This window comes from Gouania willdenowi, chromosome 12 (assembly GCF_900634775.1).
Source record: "Gouania willdenowi chromosome 12, fGouWil2.1, whole genome shotgun sequence".
Lineage (NCBI taxonomy): Eukaryota > Metazoa > Chordata > Actinopteri > Blenniiformes > Gobiesocidae > Gouania > Gouania willdenowi.
In genome coordinates, this window is record NC_041055.1 from 13022274 (window position 1) to 13040565 (window position 18292).

Below are 18292 nucleotides of genomic sequence, written 5' to 3' on the forward strand. Positions count from 1 at the left end.
TGGCCCGTACCACCCACCCCGCAAAGGGAGCCCCTAGCAACACCTCTCCACGCCCGACCGCACCCCCCGATCCCCACACGGTAGCCCAGCCATCAACAGAGGGGCCCAGATGTGTGAATTTACCCACCACCCTGTTATGGTGCCTCTCCATTCCCCAATGGAGAGGCACTTCCCTATGCCCTGAGTGAATGTATGTGTTTAGTGAATGTATGAAGTGCTATTAAAAAAGGGTGGATGGAGGGGAGGGGTGCTCCTCATCCGGCCTATGTGTATATATGTATATGTGGTGCAATAGCTCCGGAGGGTGGAAGTGGTGGTCCCACCCTCCGGGGGGTGGTGTGTTGAGGTGTAATTAAAATTGGAGGGACTAGTAGGGCAGCCAGAGGTGGGAGTGCCACCCCCGCGCCACTATTTAGTAGCGCAGGCGGCGGCTCCCCCACCATCCAGCCCCCCAAGGGTTGGGTATGTGAGTGTGGTGCAACAAGTGGGTGAGCCAGACCAGCTGGGAGTGAGTGATGTGAAGTGTCTATGTAGGAGGCCTGTCTGGTAGGACCCCGGCCCGTCCGCACGGCGGGCCACCGAAGAGGGCAGACGGCGCAGACGGGCACAGGGCACCGCGGGCCCCAGAGACGCGCCGAGCAGCATAACCAGAGACCCCCCCGCGGCACCCCCCCGAACCGCGGTGGCCATACGGAGCACGGCGGGACCCCCCCCCCACCAGCCACATCCCCTAGCAGTCCAGGAGGCCCAGAGCGGCCCGCCCCGCCAAAGCAGGCGGCGACCGCGCAGGAGAGAGGCCAGCTCCCACACCAGGTCCAGCACAGGCCCGCACGACACCACGACATACATAGCACCCTACACAGGTGGGCGGCCCCAGCCCCCCCGACAAGAGAGGACGCCACCAACCACCCAAGCAGGGCCACCCTGCCAGCCACGGACTGATAGGTAGGCGAACCCATGCTCCCCCAGCCAGGCACTGCAACCCCACATCAATGTCGCCAGCAGAGCCCCCCCCACCCACGGAGACCACCCCAATCACCCCCGCGCCGACATGAGACACCCCCGACGCCAGCACAGCCCGGAGGACAGCGGGCCCCACCCCGCCCAAGGCGGCGCGGCACCTCGCCGAACTGCGGCCCGCGAGGAACAAAACAGTGAAACGTGTTCGATATCAGCAGTTATTGCTCCTTTCTGAATCTCATTAGCATGCCCACTAAGCTATTGTTGAGGTCGGGGCCTGTAAGTAACACATCATTAAAGGGGACATATCATGCTAAATCCACTTTTTTAGCCCTTAAATGCATTTTGATGTATATTTAGATTGTTTAGAAGCACAGAAAAGTTCAAATTAATCTCTTCAGGTGTTCCGTTGATATCTTTATATTCTGTTTTGGTCCTATTTTTCAATCTGTTTCAATTTTTCGATTCTCTATTACGTTTTTTGAACATCAACGTCAGCGGAACTGCCAAATTAGGACATCGACTCCAGGCCCAACACTTCGAGCAATCCGCCATTTTCATTTCTTGCTTTTATTTTGTAGTCCAAGCTCCAGGATGCAGAAGTTATGAGAGGAGAAATCAAAATGCTTGGTTGTTGAATGTAGTAACCCACACGCTTCATTACAACGTCTCCCAGCATCAGAACCTTTTCAAAGTACCTGGTTGAGTTTTATTTTTCACGGAAATGTACCCACATCTGTGGGAAAGGTAATTTTTGTGTGCGCGCAGCACTTCAAGGATGACTGCTTCAGCAACCTCCGCCAGTATAAAGAAGGATTTGCCGAAAGACTTTGTCTGATTGAGGGTTCAATTCTTTCTATCTTTGGAGACGACGAACAGAGCACTTTGGTAAGCTGTAAATAACGCTAAAAAGTGTGATGATAAGACGTCCCTGTCATTGTTTTGTTAGCATTAGCAGTTGCACCGTCTTCATATGTTAGTGCTGTGTGCTCGTTTTAGATCCTTGATGATATGGCCTACGTGATTTAATTTAAGTCTAAAGTTTTCATTAGTCATTTCATTTTGCCGTTTTTGTCTCCGAAAAGACTGTATTAAAATGCATTTCATGACGTTAGCTTAGCGCTAGCGTTAGCTCGGTGCTTGTGTTAGCTCACTTGTTTGGGTTCTGCAGGTTCATCATCTTCATTTTCATCTCGCTCCGCCGGGTCAGACTCTGGCTCAAACATGTAAGGCTGGATGGACAAGTATTCCGTTGTTGACATTGTGTAAATAACGTGTGAATAAACTTTTTCTGCGCCGCTACATAGCCATATCTCTTCTATCAAACTACAAAAATGGCCGAGCAGGGTGGAGTTGAACCTGGAGAGGGGGCGGGGTATGAAGTGTCTCATTTGCATTTAAAGAGACCGCATCAAAACGAGTTGCTCTTAGAAGCACATCAGAAAAGGGGTCTGGGGAGCTATAATAATGAGGAATTCAGACCCAAGCATTGCAGTTCCGCTTTATATAGACCACAACTGTATGATTTATATCTAAAAATGAAGGATTTAAAACCATGATATGTCCCCTGTTAGACAGTGTTGCCTCCCACCTTTGTGTCACAGCTTGAATGGCTGTAACAAACTACATAAACATGTATTGTATATACACATATATATGACAGTGTACTGTATAATATTGTCAATCAATGCAGTTATTTATGACAAATAACCGAAAATCTCAGTTATGTCACTTGGAATCAATGGATTCGAATGGCCGGCCACTAACTTTCGGGAACAAATTCAGTCTTACATGAATCACGTGCTGGTCAAACATTTTGGACTTCCGTTGTCGCATCTCTCTTTCTCAAGGGCTCTGGGTCTATCTTACGAGCGGTGGGTGTGTCAGCAGCCTGGACCGGAGAATACGCATAGGAGAGAAGCGCGTAACTGCATGGCACGCAAAAAAGTGCTTAAGTCCAGACGGAAGAATAGACCCCTATATAATTTGAAATAAAATGCAGTGTACTCTTGATGACAGTTGTCTGTTACAAATAATTCTCTGGTCACTATTAAGTATTTAAAAAAAAAAAAGTATCCATTACAGAGTTAATTATTTTAGACAGGATAGTCCTTTCTTCTGTCTTTTTTAAGTTGTAAACTATAGAAGAGGCACCTATTTACATGACTAAGTTGAAATACCTTGTGCCTTTTATTATGAGATGAAGCAGAATTCACACCTAATATCTACACTTCCTCTTTTACAGTTCACTGAGGAGAAGCTGGGCCAAGCTGAGAAAACTGAACTGGATCCTCATCTTGAGAACCTCATTTCTCGAGCGGATGGTACCAAGATCTGGACTGAAAAGATCTTGAGACAAACTGAGGTCCTCCTGCAACCCAACCCGAGTAAGATATTTAAGCAGAACCAAGCATGCTGCAAATGTTGGTGTTAAGCTTTCTTAATAGCAACACAACCTTATGTTGTTAAGCTAGACAGAAGATTGATGCATCACAGAATCTGTCACAAAAAGCATAATTTTGTTTGTTTGGTAACACTTTATTTGAAGGGTTATACATAAGGCTGACATTCCGCTGTCATTATTATGACATGACACCTGTCATTAGCATGAATAAGGTGTCATGAAGGATGTCATTAAGTATCATTTGCTAAATTATGACATTTTTGGAGCTATGTTGGCATTTCTTGGGAAAGGCCTATGTTACAAAACTAGATAATTATATTCTGAATTAATCTCTGTTAGCGGGCTTCAATGTACCAAACATTGCCTGTCAGACAGAAGCTGTTTTAAGAATCTAGATCACAACAGGCTGAGGTGAGCTGTTGATTTCAGTCTGGTTAACTGGCGTGCTCTAGTGACGGAGGTGGATATCTCACATCGTCCAAACCAATCACACGGAGGAACTGGAGAACATCACAAATGAGGAATAATTCTTTAAAAATATGAAGAATTAAAATGCGTAATTACACCAAAAACAACACGGTTGCTGCAGAAAGTAATTAATGCAGGAATTGATCAGTGTTAATAATATTTTCATTAGTGAGATTATTCAGTTTCACTTTCTCTTCTCTTTTTAACTTGTCTGTGGCTCTGATGCTGCGTTAATACAGATCAGCCTACATCATAAGGTCCATCCATCCATCCATCTTCTCCCGCTTAGCCGTTTCCGGGTCGCGGGGGCAGCATCCTCAGTAGGGAGGCCCAGACTTCCCTCTCCCCGGCCACTTCCTCCAGCTCTTCCGGGGGGACCCCGAGACGTTCCCAGGCCAGCCGAGAGACATAGTCTCTCCAGCGTGTCCTGGGTCTTCCCCGGGGCCTCCTTCCGGAGGGGCGTGCCCTGAACGCCTCACTCGGGAGGCGTTCAGGGGGCATCCTAATTAGGTGCCCGAGCCACCTCATCTGGCTCTTCTCAATGCGGAGGAGCAGCGACTCTACTTTGAGCCCCTCCCGAATGACTGAGCTTCTCACCCTATCTCTAAGGGAGAGCCCAGCCACCCTACGGAGGAAGCTCATTTCGGCCGCTTGTACCCGTGATCTTGTCCTTTCGGTCATGACTCAAAGTTCATGACCATAGGTGAGGGTTGGAACGTAGACCAACCTGTAAATCGAGAGCTTCGCTTTTTGGCTCAGCTCCCTTTTTACAATGACGGACCGGTGAAGACTCCGCATCACTGCAGACGCCGCACCAATCCGCCTGTCGATCTCTCGCTCCATCCTTCCCTCACTCGTGAACAAGACCCCGAGGTACTTAAACTCCTCCACCTGAGGCAGAACCTCATCTCCAACCCGGAGAAGGCACTCCACCTTTTTCCGGTCGAGAACCATGGACTCCTCCATGAACCGCCACCTTAACGTGGTGGAGGGGTTTGAGTACCCGAATGATCCCGGGAGCTATGTTGTCGGGGGCTTAATGTCCCTGGTAGGGTCTCCCAAGGCAAACAGGTCCCAGGTGACGGGTCCGACTAAGAGCGGTTCAATAGCCATATATGTACATTAAAAAACAAAGGCAGTTCACGTCGCCCGGATTGGCGCTACCGGGGCCCCACCTTGGAGCAAGGCCCGGGGTTGGGGCTCGAGTGCGAGCGCCTGGTGGCCGGGGCTTTGCCCACGGGCCCCAGCCGGGCAGAGCCCGAAAGGACGACGTGGGCCCGCCCTCTCGTAGGCCCACCACCCGCAGGAGGGATCATATGAGGCCGGTGCAGTGTGGATCGGGCAGTCGTCCAGGGCGGGGGCCTTGGCAATCTGATCCCCGGCTACAGAAGCTAGCGTTAGGGACGTGGAATGTCACCTCTCTGGCGGGGAAGGAGCCTGAGCTTGTGTGCGAGGTGGAGAAGTTCGGACTAGATATAGTCGGTCTCACCTCGACACATAACAAGGGCTCTGGAACCAGCCTTCTCAACAGGGGTTGGACTCTCTTCTACATCATAAGGTGGAATATTTTTATGTTATATTATCTACAGGACTGAGGCTCTTTACATCACCACAGAATTGTTACGATTGGAATGTGGACCCAAATGCAGACCAGACCGCTGAGTTGAAGAACTTGAGGTTTTATTGCAAAGTCGTGGTATGAACGGCGGACTGGAAGGCAGATGGAGGAGGTCGATGAAGGAAATCCGATCCTGCAGGCAGGCATGGGGTTGTGGAGTGGTTAGGAGGAAAGCAGGCTTGGAGGACTGGACTAGAAGAGACAGGCTTGAGCAATGACACATGAAAGGCAGGATGGACCTTCAGCGACGGTGGAAGTTTGAGGCGCGTAGCAGAAGGATTGATCACCTTTTCAATCTCATAAGGCCCAATAAACTTTGGGGCCAACTTACGGGAGTCGACTAGAAGGGGCAGGTCCTGAGAGGAGAGCCAGACCTTGTGTCCAGGTTGGTATGTGGGAGCAGGAGTGCGGTGTCTGTCCACGATCCTTTGGTTCCTTGCTGCTGAGCACAGTAGTGCAGCCCGGGAAGCCCTCCAGACCCGACGACAGCACCGCATGTTTGCCTGGACCGAGGGAACTGCTACCTCCTCTTCTTGAGCTGGGAAGAGAGGAGGTTGGAAACCCAAGGAGATCATGTAAGGTGACATACCCGTTGTAGAGCCAACCATGGAGTTGTGGGCATATTCAATCCATGGAAGACAAGAACTCCAGGATGCCGGGTGGTGAGCGGTGACACAGCGGAGGGCAGATCCCAAATCCTGATTTGCCCTTTCAGTTTGCCCATTAGTTTGAGGGTGGAAACCTGAGGATGAGCTGGCAGTAGCGCCGAGAGCATGGCAGAAAGCCCTCCACACTTGAGATGAGAACTGGGGACCTCTGTCAAAAACAATGTCTTGTGGAATGCCGTGGAGGCGGAAAACGTGCAGCACCATGAGATCAGCAGTCTCTGTCACAGAAGGAAGCTTAGGAAGAGGGACAAAATGCACAGCCTTGGAAAAACGGTCTACAATAGTGAGTATTGTAGTATTACCCGCTGATGGAGGCTACCCCGTAACAAAGTCCACGGCTATGTGTGACCACGGGCGACTGGGAACAGGCAGGGGGTGCAGCAATCCAGCAGGAGCCTGGTGAGATGACTTGCTGCGAGCACAGATTGCACAGGAAGACACAAAGGCCCGGGTATCACGGGAGATGGTGGGCCACCAAAACCTCTCCTTAATAAAGGTTAGAGTACGGTTAATATCAGGGTGACAGGCGAGCTTAGAGGAGTGTCCCCACTGAAGCACTTGAGAGCGCACAGAATCAGGTACAAATAAACAACCTTGTGGTGTGTTACCTGGATCAGATTGTGTGTGCTGTGCCTCCTGGACAATGTCCTCAATCTCCCAGTGAGCTGCTGCCACCACACAGGCTGGGGGGATAATGGTCTTGGGCTCGGTCACCTCAGTATCTGTAGCTGAAAGGTGGGAAAGAGCATCTGGCTTAATGTTCCCTGAGCCAGGACGGTATGTCAGGGAAAACTTAAACAATGAATGGCTACTCAGCTCCCTCAAGCCAATGTCTTCACTCTTGTAAAGCTAGTACCACAGCCAACAGCTCTCGGTTTCCTACATCATAGTTACGCTCCGCTGGAGAGAGTTTGCGGGAGAAGTAGGCACAGGGGTGTAGCTTAGAATCCGAGGGGGATCTCTGAGAGAGTACAGCACCAACTCCAGAGTCCGACGCATCTACCTCCACAACAAATTGCAGAGAAGGATCAGGATAGATGAGAATAGGGGCTGAGGAGAACAGGTGAAAGGAACGGCTGTGGAGGTTAACTGGGTCATTGGCGCGGCCACTCGGCTGAAGTCTTTAATAAAGCGCCGGTAAAAGTTGGAAAAACCAAGGAAGCGCTGGAGTTGCTTCTGGGTCGAGGGAGTGGGCCAGTCGGTTGCTGCCTGGGTCTTAGCTGGGTCTGCCTTGACCCGGCCTTGTTTAATGATGAAGCCAAGGAAGCTCACTGATGATCTGTGGAATTCACATTTTTCCGCCTTAACAAACAATTTGTTTTCCAGCAGTCTGCGAAGAACCAACCTGACATGTTGCACATGTTCCTCCATGTTACGAGAAAAAATTAGGATATCATCTATATACACAAAAATAAACCTATTCAGCATGTCTCTAAGCACATCATTAACCAAAGCTTGGAAGACTACAGTTGGTAGTTGGTAAGTCCAAAGGGCATTACTAAATACTCAAAGTGGCCAAGGGGGATATTGAAGGCTGTTTTCCACTCATCTTCATCTTTGATTCGAATCAGGTGGTAGGCGTTCCGTAGGTCCAGTTTGGAAAATATTGTTGCATGGTGCAGGGGCTCAAAGGCAGAATCAATGAGGGGAAGTGGGTATTTATTCTTGATTGTGATTTCATTTAACCCTCTGAAGTCTATGCATGGGCGAAGGGTCTTGTCCTTCTTCTCAACAAAAGAAAACCCTGGCCCGACTGGAGAAGAGGAAGGACGGATCAACCCCACAGCCAAAGAATCGTGAAGGTACTTCTCCATGGATTCCTGTTCAGGGTGGGAAAGATTGTACAGATGAGTGGAAGGCAAGGGGGCTCCAGGGAGAAAGTCAATGGAACAATCATAGGGACCGTGAGGAGGTGGAGAAAGGGCCTGAGACTTGCTGAATACTTCTCCTAAATCATGGTACTCGGGGGACATAGAGGCTAAATCTGGAGGCTCTGGGGCTGAGGAAACTTGGGATGGGCCTGGAGCTAGGGCTGACTTGAGACAATGGGAGTGGCAAAAAATGCTCCAACTTACTATGGTGACTAGAGACCAATCAATATGGGTGTAGTGGGTTCGATACAAGAAAATGATATGGCTTAGTCAGATTTGTGTTCTGGTGAATTTATTGTGCAGGTCCGCCCAAAAGTGCAAACAAAAAAAATGACTTTGCCAAAACCAGATCCAAGTGCACTTCTTTCTATAATAATTACAATATTTACAGCCTGCTTCGTCCTTGCCAAGAATTGGTACCTTCCATGTACTCAGCTCCCCCTTCAAGCACACACAACACTCCTGTCGTGTTGAAGGCCCTTTATATAGCCTGAGGCCCCGCCCCAACACAATGAAAAGAAAGAAAACCAACAGTCTCTCTACACACAGAAACGAAATCACAAGATAAGTATTTTTAACAAACTACAAAAAAAACTAACCACAATAATATATTTACTAACGGCTCAAAAATTCCCCAAAAGAGAAAATAAAATAATTCTTTACTGAAGCCGTAAAGTCACCTGACGTCCCGTGACGTCACTCATGCGCGCCCTGCATATGACGCAATATAATGCGGAAGACATATTCACTCAGGTTGGCTGGGTAAGTGTATGAATGAGTGGCGTATACCGGTGAAATGTTTGCAACTTGGAGAAAACTATGGATGGGAAAGGAGTTGAGCAGCGGCCAAGTGTGCACCCATGGTGGCTGCGGTGGCTGATGAAAAGAACCTTGAGGACCGTGGTAAACGGATGAAACGGTAAGGAAAAGCTGGTCTGATTGAGTGTGAATGTATATGTGTGCGTTATCGTCGTGGCCCCCCCCCCCCGCACTAGCTGACTCCGTCACAATGGGGTTGTGTCAGTTGAGCCAGGGTAGACCAAGAATCACAGGGACATGAGGTGAGGGGATAACTAAAAATTTAATGGTCTCACAATGATTACCAGACACAGTAAATGTAACCGGGGTGGTGCTGTGAGTGATGTGGGCCATAATTTTGCCATCCAAAGCATTAACAGTCTTAGGTGAAGCTATGGGCTCAATAGGAATGCCAGCCTGACTGACAAGGGAGGAATCAATAAAGTTATCGTCTGCACCAGAATCAACAAGGGAAGAGAGGGATCGACTCACTGTTCCAAAGAAGGGTGGCTTGACATAGGACACGGTTGGGAGAGGTCTTGGTGGATGAGGTGGTGTGGCTCATCAGGGACCCCTCCATTACTGATGAGCCTCCCCTTTTGGTCTCTGCGGACCGTTGGTGAGGCAATGCCCAGGATTTCCGCAGTAGAAATAGAGACCAGAGCGGAAACGATGTTGCCTCTCAGCAGAGGTAAGACAAGCCTGGGCCAACTGCATGGGTTCCTCAGCTGGGGGAGCATTAGAAAACTCAAAAACTCCTTTCCCTGCACAGGATGATCGAAGATACGTTTCATTTCAGAGACAAAGAGGTGGTAGGACTCACAAATTGGGGAGTTGCTTCTCCATGCTGCAGAAGCCCACTGACTGGCTTTACCTAAAAGTAGCCCCATAATAAATGCTATACAAGACCTGTCTGTACTGTAAGTTAAAGGTTGTTGTTCAAACACTAGGGAACATTTTAACAGAAAGCACCCACACTCCCCTACGTCTCCAGAATAGTGTTGCGGAATGGGCATATCTGGCTCTCTGGAGGAGTGAGGAGAAGCTAGGGGTTCAGGGGGAGCACTAGCAGGAGCCCCTGAAGCAGTCGGGATGGAGAGCTGAGAAGTTACCTGGGAGAACTGAGTGCTAAGTCCATACATATGTGAGGAGAGGTCCTGAAGTGTTTTCATAATTGTTTGCAGGGCCGTTTCATGACGTCCTACTGCAATGCCTTGGGCTTGGAGGGCCTGGAGGAGTGAAGCTGGGTCTGCTGGATCCATGTGTCCAGATTATTCCATTACGATTGGAATGTGGACCCAAATGCAGACTAGACAGCTGAGTGGAAGAACTTGAGGTTTTATTGCAAAGTCGGGGTATGAACAGCGGACTGGAAGGCAGATGGAGGAGGTCGATGAAGTAAATCAGATCCTGCAGGCAGGCATGGGGTTGTGGAGTGGTTAGGAAGAAAGCAGGCTTGGAGGAGATGTCACCGGTGGAGATCACTTGAGTAGACTGAATAATCTGGCGAGGAGTAGAGCAGAAACCAGGGTTTTTGTACTGCAGCTGATGAGCAGGTGAGTTGCAGGTGTGAGTATTCAGATGCTTGATTGCAGAGGCCACGCTCCCCAGAGACACACCCAGAAAGACAAAGGGGGAGGGAACCCATAGGGAAAACAGGATCACAGCCAGAACCGTGACAAGAATACATTAATGAACGAATGAATGAATTTATCGGTGTGAAAGCACCCGATGCACGCAGGCTTAATCAGATATAAATCTCGATGTTTCCTAAAGGATGTCTCGGTAAATGAATGAATTGCATCAATGTCAAAATATTCCCTCTCTCTCGTCAGCTGTCAGATCAGATCCACACAGTGAGTGTTCACACATCACCTTTTATTGGACATCTGATTGGTCAGGATGCGGGACATTTGCACTGGCTAAGATCCTAGCCAGAGAAAAGCCCGCTCGCGAGCTAGGATCTTAGTGATCTCAATCTTTCAACATAAGTTTTTATGGTCATTTAGCTCCGCAAAATGTTAGTGAGCTTCGTAGTCCAGCACACACTGATTTAATCCCAGAAGTTAGCACAATAAGAGGTAATCTAGATTCGTAACATACCCCCTAAGAGTGTACAAAAAGACCAGTGCCCGTATTCACAAAGCATCCTAAGGCTAAAAGTTGCTCTTAGTGGCATCACTCTTAGAAAAATCTTAAAATTTGAGAAATTCTGAGAATTTTTTCTTGTTAGGAAAAAAATAATTCACAAAGTATCTCCGGCCCTGAAAGAGCTCCTAAGATGAAAAACTGTCACGAGTAGTGAGGAGGAATTTTAAGAAGCCTGAAAGTGTCTTAAACAGACCGAAACAGAGAGAAAAAGAGAGGACGCTAAGATATTCTCTGTATGCTTAACGATAGTGATTTAATAAGACGCTACCGGATTATATTTATATTTACTTATATTTTTATTTTATTTTTATTTATTCAGTTCATTTCTGACATGGTTGCATTCACAGAAATTCATTTGACATTCAGAGCAAAATCACATCATTGTTTTTTTTTTTTTTTTTTTTTTTTTGTCCTTTTTTTTTTGTCCTTTTTCAAAGGGCGACGGAAAAAAGCATTATGCTTATCCAGATCCGTCCCCTAATTTGAACACAGATAATTTTACATCCAACCTCGTTTCTTCACTTTTTTTTTTTTTTTTTTTGTCCTTTTTTTTTTTTGTGATGTGTTCTCGTCTGCAGTCATTGTTCCTGTTGTTACTCCTCTTCACAGTCTTTTTCCTCCGTATTATTATTACAGTGTTTGTTTTTGTCACCAGTTTTAAACTGTAATTGGAAATAAAACTATTCTGACTTTTCTCACATAGCGTAACATAAAAGCAGCCTTGCACTGCTGTGTGATTTGTTCACTCCCTTGTTTGTGGGCTGTAATCTCTGTCCTTGCTTTGAATGCAGCAAGTAACAGTGCTTCACACTCTAATCTTGTGCACACACAGAGGGAACAACACATTGATTATCAGGGCAATGAGCTCCCAAGTTCTTCTTCTCTTGTGCAGTACCCAGTTTACCTCTTCATACTCTTTTATATCAATTTTTTAAGCAGCACCAACAATCCTAGTAATCACTGACAGCTGTGACTGTTCCACCATTAATATGAAATACATAAATGGTAAATGGACTTGATTTTATGTAGCGCTTTATCACCACACTGAAGCAGTCCCAAAGCGCTTTACATATCAGCTCATTCACCCAATCACTCTCACACCAATGAGACAGGACTGCCATGCAAGGCGCTAGTCGACCACTGGGAGCAACTTAGGGTTCAGTGTCTTGTCCAAGGACACTTCGACACATAGTCAGGTACTGGGATCGAACCCCCAACCTATCAATCAGAAGACGACCCTCTACCACATGAGCCACGGTCGCCCTTTGAAATGAATAAAGAGAATCAGAATCAGAATTCCTTTATTAATTCCAGGGGGAAATTGCTTTCGTTACAGCCACAGAAAAAAAATCACAAATAAAAAAATAAAATGTTTAACAAAGACGTAGAAAAGAATGAATGTTAAATAAGTGTATAATTAGGTAAAAGGTAAAAATAGGGATCAGATACACACACATTACAGTGGTGGAAATTAAGTAGGATAGATAATACTTCTACTACTACTACTACTAATAATAATAACTTAATAATAATACAAATATATAAATTATTTACAAATATGATACAGCTATTTACAGAAATTATACAAATATGATTTAGATATTTACAACAATCAAGCTGTGAGGTTACAGTGATGAATTATACAGTTTGATGGCCACAGGCAGAAATGATTTCCTGTGGCGTTCTGTGGAGCACCGTGGTTGGATCAGCCTGGTGCTGAAGGTGCTTCTGTGACTGACCATCACATCATGGACTCGGTGAGACTCCTTGACCAAGATGGCCTTCACCTTGGACAGGGTGCTCCTCTCTGTCACCACTGTCAGAGAGTCCATTTTAATCCCCACAACGTCACTGACCTTGTGGATGAGTCTGTTGAGTCTCATCCACAGTCTCATCTGTTGGCGTCTGCGACACTCAGTCTGCTCCCCCAGCAAACAACAACGTAGAGGATCGCACTCGCCACCGCTGACTCGTAAAACATCCTCAGCGTTTTTCTGCAGATGTTGAAGGACCTCAGCCGTCTCAGAAAATAGAGGCGGCTTTGGCCCTTCCTGTAGAGGGAGTCAGTGTTCCTCCCCCAGTCCAGTTTATTGTCAATCACCACTCCCAAGTTTTTGTACTCCTCCACAATGTCCACACTGACCCCCTGGATGGAGACAGGGCTGACTGGTCTCTTGGTTCTCCTCAGGTCCACAATCAGCTCTTTGGTCTTTGTCACATTGAGCTGTAGATGGTTTTGCTCACTCCATGTGACAAAGCTGTCCGCAGCAGCCCTGTACTCTACCTCGTCCCCCTCCCTGATACATCCAACCACTGCAGAGTCATCAGAGAATTTCTGGAGATGACAGGTGTCAGTGCAGTAGTTGAAGTCCATGGTGTAGGTGGTGAAGAGGAAGGGAGAGTACAGTCCCTTGAGGGGCCTCAGTGTTGCTAACCACTTTGTCAGACACACAATGTCGCAGGCGCACATACTGTGGTCTGCCAGTTAAGTACTCCACAATCCATGACACAATGGAGGAGTCCACCTGCATCTCTGTCAGCTTCTCACCCAGTAGAGCCGGACGGATGGTGTTAAAAGCACTGGAAAAGTCAAAGAACATGACTCTCACAGTGCTCACCGGCTTGTCCAGGTGAGAGTAGACATGGTTGAGCAGGAAGCTGATGGTGTCCTCAACTCCAACCTTGGGCTGGTAGGCAAACTGTAGCGAGTCCAGGTGTGGTGTGATAGATGGTCGGAGCTGCATCAGAATAAGTCTCTCCAGGGTCTTCATGATGTGGGAGATCAACTCAACTGGTCTGTAATCCTTGGAGCCGCTGGGACGTGGCGTGTTTAGAACAGGAACCAGGCAGGATGTCTTCCACAGCACAGGCTAAGTTAGGAGTTCTCTGAGGGGACTCTGAGAAGCTTCGTGAATACGAGCACAGCAATTATCTTGGTCATGACAACTTGACATTGATCAGGCAAAATACCTTACCGATTTTTACATTATGGCCAGGTGACATTAACATGTCATAGCAAACCTGATTATCAAACATTCATCCATTCATCCTCTGACCCACTTACTGTTTCAGGGTCACAGGGGTCTGCTGGTGCCTATCTCCAGAGCTTCCTTTGGAGGATAGGCGGGAGTACACCCTAGACAGAGAACCAATCCATTGCAGGACGACCCACACACTGACAATACTCACATTCCTATGGAGCAATCTCAAATTTCCAATCAACCAAATGGTCATGTATTTAGATTGTAGGAAGAAAACGGTATTTTATCAGACCAACCACAAATCATAAATTTCTCTGTGAATGAGGTGGTGAAAGGCAGGCTACTCATTGTTACGGCAGAAATAGGTAACGTGATAATGTTTTTTGTGAATATCTACGCTCCTAATCATGGTCTAGAAAGAAGCTTTTCAGGAACTTACAACTGGCTTTACAGAAACATATTTATGATCACATCATTCTTGGGGGTGACTTTAACTGCACATTAGATTCCACTAGTAATAGGACCAGTGGGGAACCACATCCTCAATACCCACAGTGTCGAAAGCAGGTTATAACACAGCTAGATTTATTTGACACCTGGAGATTAAAACACCCATTGCGGCAATATACATGGGTAAAGATTTGCAGAAACAGCATTAGTGCTGCTAGACTTGATAAGTTTTGCTTTTCGCAGAACCTTATATCCAAGTTAGTTAATGGCACAATATCTCAACTCGCACTTTACAGATCATCACTTGGTCAGTGCCAATTTACTCACAACATTAGAACACAGGATCATTTCTTAAAGTTATTTATTGAATTGGTGAAAATGATGATAAATGTAGTTAGAGAGTTACTCATGCTCGGTGTATATACAGTATATAGGTCCTCTACTAACAAATACTCAGACACACTCACACTGTATGGACAAGACATAATATTTTATTCAAAAAATTGATTCCAAGATGTGTTTTTTAACATTAAATGAGGTATTAGTTTGGACCTGCCGTAATATTGCACGCATGCACACATTTAATCGGGCCAAAAAAAGAAGACCCGGCCCAAGAGAACACGGCCCAATCCTGTCCGACCAAAATGAAGTGTGCGCTACACACTACGTCTGGTTGAAGCACACTGTTTATATTGGATGGTAATTATGGTTATCTAGCGGAGTAAGTACACAGGCAGCATCAGGGGCATCTAAGTGGCGGCAACTGTAATTGACTCTCAGAGAGTTATACATTTTAAAATTGTCCGTGCCAATGACGTTTGCTCGCGCGGCATGCAATCCCCCTATTGTGAAAAATTCCTGGTGAGAATCCTGCCTTATGTGATCCACCAACATTACATATTCATCAGAGGGAAACGGGCTAAATGGATTGTATGCGCATTCTGATGCCTTGAACATGTGCTGTCCTGATTCTGTAAGGTTTGTACCTCTTATCAGCGTGTGGAGTGACATTTGCACACGTTTTTTAATACCCACAAACCTTTAGTGAATCTGCCCCAAAGTGCATTAAAGAAAGCAATATGAGTCACAGGTATGACTCACACATCAGTCATACCGGTGGTGGAAATCAACAATGTAGCCACAGCTGCCCTGGGGCATACTGACAGAAGCATGTCACAATTTGTGCCAACGGCTCTGACCACCACCAACAATCATAGACAATTCATGCCCATTCATACATTCTTTTAATTTATTCTAGACCTAATATCTTGTAGTATTAAAGATTAAAAGATAAATACAGCTCAGCTAATCATGAAACCTCTGAACAGCCCCTTAAGATACAAGGAACACAGAAAAATTATGATTGTCAAAGTGTTCACCTGTTTTGAACGTGGATATCTTTAAAGCAAAGCTGGAGCAATGCAAAGTTTTCTGACTTTGTAAATCTGGGAGCTTCAAAAGGCTAGCACTTAGTTTTGAAAGTAATCACTAAGCTGCAAATAGTGGTTCATGCGCTCTGAGTTACTGTCAGCTCAGGAAAAAAGTCAAGGTATTAAAGCCAAAGATGGAACACTGGTACATGAATTCCTGCACCAGGGATCCAATCTCTTATATCTGATCTGCTTAAGGCTGGGATACAATGTGTGATTTTTTTCAATCTTTGTACTCGGCTCCAGCTCAAACTGTGCGACTCAGTTGCAGAGTCCGAATGTGCGCTGCTCACAAATCATGTTCTCACACTATACATGTATACTACATGATGCATGACACAATTTGGCAGAGACTCGGCCAGATCCCAAAAAATGGACGCACGAGTCAAAAATCGGCTCAAAATAGGCCAAAAATCACACAGTGTACGCCTGCCTTTGTCCTGCTCAGACACATTAGAGAGAAGTTTTGTTTTTTTGGTCTATGATAGATGTTCAGTGCTGAATGTTTCAATATTTGTTGTTAAGTTGTGTAAATGATTGTAATCTGCTGTTTCTGTTCAAATTCCTCTAGATGGTGTAGTTTGACTGTTTTTTAGTAAATAAACGAAATAAACAATGTCTTATGCTGAAATGATTTCGGTTTTCTAACCCATGACTTTTGATCTTTACCCTTCATGCTTCAGTTGACCACACTGGTAAGTCATGGCATCCTCTCTACACCATGAAACAACGAGGATATAAGACTTAATTCTGAATATAAGTTATATACTGCAAATTCAGACCTTAAAAATGGTGCTTTATCTTTCCACCTCTAGCAGCCAGGTCTCTTTTTCAGCTTGTGATTGATTTTTGCATGTGAAATCCATTTTAATTTGTTAAATTGTAGGTAGAAAATAAAACATTTACAAAGCAAAAGTAACACAAGCAACAAGACAGAAGGTCAATTGATCGGTGAGCATGCGAGAAAAAGGAATATTGTGTGGTGGAGGGATGTAGAAACCTACAAGGATCAACAAAACCATATTGGTCGATAAAGGCCGAAAGGTTTTGTGAAATTTCTGAGAGTGGGGCAGGCCGTGGGCTAGACCTGTCCAACAATGGGGCATTGACACAGTTCATACTCCTGAATATCAGAGTATGAGAGGTCAAGTTGGAGATAGAAGACAGCAATGACTTAATAAAATTATGATCATCCCAGTTCGGAAAGCATAGGTTGTTACCACGGCCACTGCCTTCTGGTATAGTATGCCGAAGATAGTTATGTAACTGCTGTCTCAGTCTAGAATTATATTAGTTGGAGTAAAGTGTAATTTTTTTTTCTTATTAAAATGCCAGATTTTTCACTCTAAATAATTTAATTTAGAGTGAAATGTCTAACCAATTCACTGCCTGTTCAACTTCCAGTGATCATAGTTTTGTAAATGTGTCTCCTGAAGAAAAATATTGTCGGCATTGCACTGCAACTTTTAATCTACCGGTAAGTATTTAAGGAGATTATTCTCACTGCCTGTCCGCCAACTGCCCCTCCCCACCAGTCACATCAGCCATTGCATTGCACAGGGGAGTAAAAGTTCCTGGCCAATCCTAAAATGCACTGATTAAATGTAACTTTCATCTTACCTTTTGTATGTTTTTTACACATTGTTAAAGTTTAATTTACTGAGGACACATGTGTTTCCTGTGCACCATGTCCTGAAGTATCAATAAATATTAGAATTCTGCATTTTAATATTTTTCTTGTTTGTTACTCTCTATTACTTGTTCAGGTGCTCGGATAGAAGAATTCATTTATGACAAGCTGGATAAGAAGCTCCCATCAAGGACCACAAATGCAGAACTGTTGGGTCAGTACATGCTGGACGCTGCCAGTGACTTTGGTCCAACCACCACATATGGTGAGTGAGCAGTGAAGATGATGGTGTGCTTGACAGAAAGATGTGTCTGGGGTTTGTGTTGGTAACATAACTTTATGTCATTATGTTGTCATAATGTTTACTTCCAGAGCTGTTTCGAAACATTTGAATTATCCACTTTAAATATTTAATGAATGGTAATTGTGTTGTAATTTAGTTATTTTTAATCATTTTGCAAAACTACGGAGCCCCAGACATGACAGGGTAAAGAAAAAAAAATTAATTTGTGGCAGCAAAATATGAATTAATTATTGTTACCGGTTGTTAGCGTGATTTGTTGCTGTAGCAACTGCAGATGCAGTCAAAGAGGAGCAGGTGCTTAGCTGCCCTCGTCGATGCAGTGTTGCTTTTAATAATGTTGTACAGGTGTTAAAAGTGTTAATGTGAGTGTGTGTGTGTAGCTCTGTGTAAATTAGTATTTTGTGGCCACAAGTTACTAATTCATGGCCGCAAGTTAGTAATTCATACATTTATTTCATTTTACCATGACAAGTCTAGTGCTTTGAAAAAAACAACTTCATTAACCAATCAAGTTCTAGAATCTCAGTTTGGTCCCTCACAGGAATTGATAAGGACACAA

At 45.5% G+C, this 18292-nt stretch overlaps 1 protein-coding gene across 2 annotated transcripts in view; it reads left to right on the top strand.

The window, feature by feature from the left end:
• The window catches only part of LOC114473067 (endophilin-B2-like), a 51642-nt gene that overhangs the window by 12218 nt on the left and 21132 nt on the right, over positions 1 to 18292 (top strand). The window contains exons 2-4 of one of the 2 annotated variants that reach the window (XM_028462459.1): positions 3206 to 3347; positions 16483 to 16494; positions 17566 to 17694. In XM_028462459.1, coding sequence (XP_028318260.1) covers positions 3206 to 3347; positions 16483 to 16494; positions 17566 to 17694 — 283 coding nt within the window. The remainder of the gene's footprint in view (positions 1 to 3205; positions 3348 to 16482; positions 16495 to 17565; positions 17695 to 18292) is intronic. The other variant, XM_028462460.1, reaches the window with a different exon arrangement.